This window comes from Chamaea fasciata, unplaced genomic scaffold (assembly GCF_029207755.1).
Source record: "Chamaea fasciata isolate MVZ Bird 193981 ecotype frontalis unplaced genomic scaffold, bChaFas1.0.hap1 SCAF_11, whole genome shotgun sequence".
Classification (NCBI taxonomy): domain Eukaryota; kingdom Metazoa; phylum Chordata; class Aves; order Passeriformes; family Sylviidae; genus Chamaea; species Chamaea fasciata.
The window spans coordinates 23,228,404-23,236,918 of record NW_027094096.1 but is presented as its reverse complement, the minus strand read 5'-3'; the positions used below and the strand labels follow the sequence as shown (position 1 = coordinate 23,236,918).

Below are 8,515 nucleotides of genomic sequence, written 5' to 3'. Positions count from 1 at the left end.
CTAATACATCAGAATTGGTTGATTTCCCTTCGTTTTCAGTGCTCATTTTGAGCTTTTATTGGATTATTACAAAAATCAAAACACCCAAACCCCACTATGTGTATGAAGAGATTTTATCCTCAATGAAGGTTTTCAGATTGATCAGAAAAAGTACATTTATTCTTCAGCATCAAATGCTTTTAAAAGTCTGATAAAAAAGTGTGTCACTGACAACTGCATTATCTAAGCCATATACTGGGTAAAGAACATCTGTGCATGTTTTCAACCAGAAAAAAAAAGTTTGCTTTTTCCTTATTTTCTAATATTTCCCTTAAAACTGTGCAGGGGATTGAGAGGAGCCTCATGTGACTGGGAGTTAGGTGTTGTAATTTGGAAATGAGCTTTTCCTCTGATGAGCGATAAGAATAAAAAGCAGGTCTGTAGGGGGGCAAAGGAGAAGTCTGTGCAAATTGTTGTGTCAGCTGGGTAGAAATCCTGCAAGGAACTTTGCTGTGCTGCTAATGATCTTTTGGGGGAGCTGAAAAGGAAAGGAACAGGAGGTGATTCTCCCCAAATGAGAACATTTTAGAATAGGTGCTGGTATAAGAATGGGCAGAAAAATAGATTGATCAGGCAACAAGAGGATAATTGGCCAAAATCACCCTGTGGTGGCCCAGCTCTGGGGCAAGTGATCCCTTCAGAGAGCTGGACTTCAAGATTCCTCCACACAAATTGCTGCACAACTCCAGGTGTATTGTGGAGCAAGCCCAGCTGTGACACCCTGAGAGGAGCCCAGTGCTCCTTGCTCCTCTCTGCTGACATGTGAGCACTGTCTGGGTTGAGGATGACCCTGGCTGTGTCAGGGGGTGCTGTGTGGACACGAGACAGCCGGTCCTGTCCCGCTGGGTCCCAGCAGTGCCTCGCAGCAGTCCTGCGCCCACGCCAGGATGCCGGCCGAGAGAGGTCCTGCAAGCTGAGGCAGCTGATTTGAAGCTTTTGCTCAGCTACCTACAGGTCAAGGCCAACAGTGTTCCCTCAGCATACGGCAGTCCTGAGGGGTCCCCCCAGAGCTGCCTGATGCCACCCACTCCTTGGGCCACCAGCTGCTTTCCTGTGGCATGTTCTACCTCCCCCGAGAGAAAAGAGGGAGCTGGAGAAGGAGCTTGCCAGGCTGCTCTCCATCCTTTACCAGCAGTCCTGGTGAAGTGGGGAAGTCCAAGCTGCGCTGGGGAAAGCAGCCCCTTGGGCTGGCTGGGCTTCAGGAGCTGAGGCAGCTGCTCCCAGCTCTCCTGCCTCCTGCTCGAGTGCTTCAGGACAGGCCTTTGGCCTCTGGGTCCTGCAGCAGCAGGGTGGGCTAGCAGAGCCAGGGCGGTGTTGGCGCTGCGGCTGTTGGTGGCTTCCCAGCACAGCCTTGTGTTCCATACAGGCCGGAGGTGTACGCAGCCTGCTTCCAAGCCTCCTGGAGCAGCTTGGTGATGCCGATGGAGAGGTGGTCGCCATGTCCCTCTCTGCAGTCAGGAATGTGCTCCAGAAGAAAGACACCGTCATAGGCAGGACCACTGCCCTGAAGCTAGCCAAACTGCTCCTGCCGCTCTTCGGAAACGTAAGGCTCTGTGTGCCACGGGCACTAGCCGCTGCCCAGAAACTTTGTGCCCTGGGGATTTTTAGGCTTTTGCCCGGCTGGGCTGGAGAAATTGGCGCTGAGGCCTCTTCCGCTTCCTTTCCTTCAGGACAACAGCCACGTGCAGCTGCTCTCCATTCACCTTTTCCAAAAGGTGATGGGCTCAGTAGCGGATGAGGGCAAAGAGCCGCTGAAGCCAATTGTGAGCCAGAGCCTGCTGCCACTCTTCTTGCACTGCCACGAGGTGAACGAGCGCGTGGCCAAGGTGAGGCGTTGTGTGATGCCGGTGCATCCCTGACAGGGGGCTCGGCTGCCTCCTGCCCGGGCACCTCTCCCGCTCGCAGCCTCCTGCTGGCCCCGGCGCAGGGACGCAGGGCCCGTGCCCTGGGCTGGGCTGCGCTGCCAGCTCCCGTCTCTGCTGCTCTCCAGGCCTCTCGGGAAACGCTGCATTGTGCGGCCGGCTTCCTGAAGAGAAGCGACCTCGAGCACGTGCTAAAGACGGAGCAGCTGATCAACTTCGCCGGGCGTGTGGTAAGGACGGCCTCTGGAGAAGCCCCCTGACGGCGGGGCTCGGCGTGCGGGGCTGGCAGCCGTGGCCCCTGCCCAGCGCCGCACGCAGGGGCTCCGGCCTGCGCCCCACACGCCGCTCCCTTCCGTGGGGCCGCGCGGGCTCTTCTCCAGGCTCCCGTGCCCCGAGTCGGGCGCCGACGGAGCGCCGGCCCAGCGGGGCCGCGGGGCGGGGCGGCAGCGCGGCTCCCCGGGCAGCAGCCGGCCCGCCGCCCCCTCCGGAGCCCGGCGCCCGCTGGCCGGGCCTCGGGGCTGTGCGGGCAGCGCAGGCCGGGGCTGGGCGCCGGGAGCGCCCGGCCGAGGGGCTGAGCCCGCGCCAACCCTTCCCTCCCTCTTGCCGTTCTCTCCAGCTGGCAGACGACAGGAGCCGAGCGGCCGAACACCTGCGCTGGGCCCTGCCCTACCTGGAGCACCCACAGGAGCCCCTGCGAGAGGCGGCCACCAAGCTCATCGGTGAGCCACGAGCCCGGGCTCCCTCCAGCCCCAGCCCCAGCCCCAGCCCCAGCCCCCGTCCCGGCAGCGGCATCCGCGCCCGGCGCCGTGGAGCCGCGCCTGCCCTCGGGGCTGCTGCCGCCCTCTGCGGCCGTGCCCTGGGGCGGCAGGATGCGGCAAGGGCCCGGGCCGAGCCCTGCCGGGGCAGGAGGCCGTGTGGCCACAGGGCTGGCAGCGCCGCTGGCAGGGCGCCGGGGCGCTGGGGCCGTGACACGCTCTGTGTTCCCAGGGATCGCCGGGCTGCACCTGAGGAGGCGGAAGGAAGAGCTCCAGGCCCTCAGCGAGGGTGAGTGAGGGCAGCGGGTTCTCAGCGGGGCTGCCGGGGGCAGCCGCAATGCCTGGGCAGGGGGCTGCAATCCCTGTCCCGGCTGCGGAGGGCCTGGCTCCCTGTGCGGACAAGGGCTGGCGTGCGCAGAACACGGAGAGATTTCGGGGACGCGGGCGGGGCGATTCGTGTTCAGCACCTTGCGGCGAATCCCGTTGGCCCCTCTCTCCTCTCTTGTGGTGGCCACGGCAGGAGCTGGCTCGGATGGCCCTTGGCAGGAGGGTCTCCTTGGACTCCAGCACATCCGGGCTCTGACCGGGGCTCTGTGCCTGTCTCTTCCAGCTCTTCAGGCCCTGAGAGACGACGACAGCCCCTCCCGGATAAGCCTCTTTGTCCAGCTGATGTTCGAGGAGCGAATTGCAGACCTGCGGTCATCTGCTGGCTCAGAAGAACCGGTGGCCTTAGAAGACCTTCAGGGGCCACAGACGATGAGACCGCCTGGAGACAGAGGAGACGGAGCTCCAGGCACAGCTGATGATTGACGCAGCTGATGCCTGTGGGAAGCTACCGTGCCTTCAACCCTCTCCCTGCCTTGCTACACCATCCATCCCTTTTCCCTCCACCCTTCCTCCCTTTTGACAGCTCCATGTCTTCAGCCCTCAGACCATGTCCCTCCCCTTTTTTTCCTCCCAGCTCATCCCTTTGCCTTGCCTTCCACTAATAAACAGTTTGGCCTGTTCACTTTAGCTGCGTCTCTGTGGAACTGAAGCAATGTAAATCCAGAGCCCCGGGACACACGGGCCCCTCCTGCCTCTCTCTTCTGTGCCGAGTTTTGTGCACGGACACAGAGGAACGAGGGCACATCAGGCTGGAAAGGTCCCTGTGCTGAAGGTCCAGTTCCACAGCACTGTGGAGTTCAAGGTCTTGCTGAGCACCCTGACGCTCCTGGATTTTAGAAGAGCCAACTCGAGTGTGCCCTGAACCCAGCTGTGAGGGATTCCATGGCAAGCGTCCACGGCGGGCAAAGGAGCTTGCAATGCTGGAAGTTTTCAAGAATAGCTTCCTGAAAGCACAGCAGTGCTCCATCCCTACGCAGGATCAGGAAGGCGGCAGAACCAGAGACCATCCGGGCTTAGCAGGGAGCCTGGGATGTGCCTGAGAGCACACGAAGCAGCAGCACGGCGGCCGAGACTCGGACGCGGGACCGTGTGTCAGTGTCCAGAGCGCTGCCCGGCAGTGCCGGGATCCCCGGTGCGGTTGTGGTCCCCACAGCTGAGGAATCGCAGCCCCTGCCTCAGACCCAGTCAGAAAGGCACCCAAGTGAGAGCAGAGGGAGGGCACCATTCCAGTCTCTCCTGGGCATGGCCACAAACCAGCCCTTGCTGCTCCTTCCTTCGCCTGTGTTTGGGGTGTGCTGATGGCAACGCCAGCCAGGTTGTTCTCAGCACCTCTCGTCTATCACAACAGGCCCTACAATCTCCTTGGGTAGAAGCTTAGAGGATGTTTCACTGTTTAACAAAATTAGAATGAAATTGTAGATTCTGTTAGTCCAGACTATGAGCTTGCTATTTTTTGGCCACTTCTGCTTTATACCTCTGCAAGATTAATCTCTCTACAAAGTGGAAAGAGAGAAGCCTTGTGACTTTTTGGATGGTGATCATCTATTTATTTATCTATTACCTTGATGTAGGAACTAGAAAACCAGAGCCTCTGATAAATTTCTCACTCACAGTGGTGATGGCTAATGGTGGTTAATGTTTTCTCCTCCAGCTGCACATGTGCTGGTCTTGAGAGGTCAATAAATGATTTTTCAGGAAACACTGAATGATTTTTCAGGAAACTGCAATATTCTTTACAGTTGCCATGCTCATACGTAAGGATAAAGTGGCTAATCCAGCCTTTGCCAACTCAGCTGAGTGGAAGGGGGAAGAGGAGGAGAGGATCAGCAGTGGCCCAAAAAGAGAAATTAAAGAAGAATTGGTCATTTTGGATCGAGCACCCTTTTGGAGAGCTTGGCTGCCCAAGGGTTTGCCTGCACTGAGCTGGGTTTGAAGTGAAAGTCTGACTTTGGTTGAACACAATTATCAGCTGAGAGATGGGAGGATTCAGTGCCCCTGATATATTTGATAACATCCACCAGGGGATACAGGCATGGCACCAGCAGTGGGTGATCTTAACCTTGTAGAACACACTAATTAGCTCTCCTTTTCCCTGTTGTCTTGGGCAAACAAATTGCTACCATTGTTTTCCGAGATCATGGAAAAAATCCCTGCAAATAGAACATCTGCTTTTGATTAAACACATGCAGAGATAGTTCAGCAGATGCCCATTAATCAAACTTAAACTTAATTTTACCTCTTTTTTAGCTAATTGTAACAAAGATCTACTAATTTTTTTTTCTATTTATCAGTGGTTAAAGAGGTACAGGGCTACAATGTGCTTGGGGATGGACCTGAAAACATCGAAGACATTATTTTCCTTTACATTCCCCTCACTTGTAAAATTCATTTTGGTTTAATTTTCAAAATGGGTGAGCAGCTATTCGAGATAGCGCAGCCAGGGCTGAGTGCCTCTAAACCCAGCACTTCCAGAGGTCCATCACTGCCAGCTTTATTAAGCTCAAAGCTGAGGAAAGAATGATTTGCTGCCTGCAGAGTCTATGACAAAGCTGATTTGGGAGCCTTGGGAAGAGTCATATGAGGGAAGAGCTGAAGGAAAATTTTCTGTCTCCGGCTTTTCTGAGTTTTGGCAGAATTAGCTGAGGAGTCAAAGCCGACGATGCTTAAAGTATGAAAGTGGTAGGATGACCTAAAATGTAGGGTCAAAATGTGCTAATTAGGTAACAATTAATGTTGAGTGACCTCTAGTGGTGTTTTCCCACAGTTTATCCTCAAACTGGAATCCCTGACAGGACCTGGCGCTTGGGATCTCTATTTAAGATCCCACCCCCACCAACAGGACAAACAGTCTGTAAAACAACGAGGTTTGTTTTACTGAGAGAACTTCTGATAAATTGAAAAAGAAAATCAAGACTTTTTTATAAATTGCCTTGCACTAAAATCCTTTATTGTCACACCAAACAAACTGGAACCCACCCCTCGACGCAAGTTTTGATACAAAATTATTTATGATTACAAAAAATAATAATCCCATGAGGTGGCTCCTAAACGCGGCAGAATGAGCCCAAATATCTGGACCACTGGGGTCAAGTCTCACCCTCCATGTGAGATGCTCATATGCATATTAATTCCTAAATATCTCAAAGTGAGAGATGTTTAGGAATTAAACATCTGGGATGTTGGGAGAGCCTGCAGCCAGCCAGGGCTGATTGCAAGGCCATCCTTGGGATTCCATGGACATCTGGAGTTTATTCTGGTGAAAAGAAGGCTCAGGGAAGAAAGACCTTATTGATCTCAGCCTGAGTGGAGGTTGTAGCCAGGTGGGGGTCAGGATTTTCCCCCAGGGAACAAGTGACAGGACAAAGGGAAATGGCCTCAAGTTACACCAGGGAATGTGCAGGTGGATATTAGGAAAAAATTATTCACTGAATAATTAAGCATTGGAACAGGCTCACCAGGGAAGTGGTGGAGTCACCATCCCTGGAAGGGTTCAAAAAACAAGATGTGGCAGTTAAACTCAATATTTTTAGTGGGTGTGATGATGTTTGGTCAATGCTTGGACTTGACCATCTTGGAGATCCTTTCCAACTTTAATGATTCTATGGGATCACCTGGAATGGCCTTACAGCAGCTTCCCCACTGACAAACCTGCTCCCCAAAGAGAGATAAACAGATATTAAATCACAGGAAGGCCAAAGGATTTGCTGAGGATAACTTTGTGCAGTGATGGGGATGGTGGGAGTGATCCGACATGGCAGCCCCTAAGTACAAGGTTCAGTTAAACACAGTAAATACTTTTTTTTTTCCCCAAGTGTTCCGGAACACCAGTCAGGGAATAAATTAATCCCTTTAATTTCCCCTAAATTCTTACCTGGGGGTGAATTCTGAAGCAAAAACTCTCGATGTTTGTTCTGGGTGAGTGAGGGGCACTAAAACACCTCACAAGGGCCTGGGAAGCAGCAGGCCAGGAAACCCAAGGCTGTAAAGATTTACTGTGCTCACAGTCAGTTCCACAACCCCATGAAAAGCCCCAGTAAAATATACGAGTTAGTTCTGCCGAGCAGAGTTGCAGCCTTTAAATTTGCACAGGTGCTGCCTTCCAAATAGATAAATAAACCCCCAAATGCCTCCCTCGGAATGCACGAGGCCTCCCCACGACATGGGGCCGGTCCTGTCGGTGTTCACTTTCATGAAGTTTCACTTTTTCATGGAAAAACTCAACTTTTTATTTGCATTTCCTTCCATGCAGCAGCTGCTGATGAAGATTTTTGGTGCAATCTCAGCTGACTGATAGTTTCCTTCACACAAAGATGGGAGTCCAAAGACGCTGTTGGGATATATGACGTCATTGTTTTGCCTAATGGAAAAAAAACATTCATTTCCATGGCAGCCCTAAATTATGGCTGCCTTAAAGGCAAATGCTTTCGTATATTAAGGGGTTGAAAACTGTGTGATTAGTAGAGCAAATCTTGAGTAGGGAGGGCAAGAAAAGCCTGTGTTTAGTCCATTACTTAATTTAGCACTGAACGACTTGCAAGAATTTAATCCTCTCTATATTTATTTCTTTTTATGCATGCCCTGCTCATTTTATGGGCTGAATGTATTTGTTTCTTCTTTAATTAATATTCTTTTAGCTCTTTAATTTTGTGAATAACAGAGATACCCAATAGAACTCTATGAGCAGTGCAGGAAGTTTTACTAAAAATCAAAAAATTGCTAATTTTAATCATCTTGAGGTGAAAGTATTTCTATAATTAAACCTAACTCTGTAAGATAAAAGGTCACAGTAATTTCTTTTTAAAATATGCTTATTAATTCTCAATTATTTTCTAATAGTCTTTCTTGGGTTTAATATCACTATTATTATAATTATTATTAACTCATTTGGCCCTCGGACAAAACTCTGATCCTTTCAAAACACACTAGAGACAGAAAATGTCTCCGTAGCTTTCTGGCAGTGTAAAAGTAAGTAATTTGATCTATTCCTCCAGAATCTTGCTGCTCTGAAAAGACGTGTAAATCTATTTTACTTTCAGTCAAGGGTGAACTTTGGCGTGACACATGTGAGTTTGCACTTAATCCGCTTTGTGGTGACCTGCTCCTTTATTGCTCTCTGCTCTGGCGTGGGAGAAAGATGGTTAAACACCACCAGGAGCTGATGGAAACGCCTCAAATGAAATTTCATTTTTCAGAGCAAGGCAGGGCAGCTCTGAGAGCCAAAATTTGTCTCTTGTCAAAGGAGAGAGAAAGAGCTGCTCTTTGGGTCACTGACTGCAGGCAGAAAGAGGCACCAGGAACTTGGGCAGGGGTTTAACTTAAAAAAATACATAATCTGTATTATTATAAATACAAATTAATGATAGTCAAACCTGAATCTCTTGGTTTGATTTGGGTGGTGATTTAAGTTTGCAATTGTGTGGCAGCCTATTCTCAGGCTTGTATTAGGATCCAAAATGAGAGCTCTCCATTAAA

The 8,515-nt window shown here is 51.3% G+C and overlaps 1 protein-coding gene across 1 annotated transcript; it reads left to right on the top strand.

The window, feature by feature from the left end:
* The first annotated feature begins 1,477 nt into the window (after window positions 1-1,477).
* LOC136295048 (maestro heat-like repeat-containing protein family member 6) lies at window positions 1,478-3,663 on the top strand. Its single transcript, XM_066193283.1, has 6 exons — window positions 1,478-1,582; window positions 1,710-1,865; window positions 2,030-2,131; window positions 2,518-2,620; window positions 2,889-2,945; window positions 3,267-3,663. The coding sequence occupies exons 1-6, from the start codon at window positions 1,478-1,480 to the stop codon at window positions 3,464-3,466; spliced, it is 723 nt and encodes a 240-aa protein (XP_066049380.1). The 3' UTR covers window positions 3,467-3,663.
* The last annotated feature ends 4,852 nt before the right edge of the window (window positions 3,664-8,515 follow it).

What these genes read in the sequence shown, in the direction of transcription:
- LOC136295048 (XM_066193283.1), top strand. Translation starts at nt 1,478, where the DNA reads ATGTCCCTCTCTGCAGTCAGGAATGTGCTCCAGAAGAAAGACACCGTC. An exon ending in TCCTGCCGCTCTTCGGAAAC is followed by an intron (nt 1,583 to 1,709) that starts GTAAGGCTCTGT and finishes CCTTTCCTTCAG; the next exon opens with GACAACAGCCACGTGCAGCT. An exon ending in GCTCCAGGCCCTCAGCGAGG is followed by an intron (nt 2,946 to 3,266) that starts GTGAGTGAGGGC and finishes TGTCTCTTCCAG; the next exon opens with CTCTTCAGGCCCTGAGAGAC.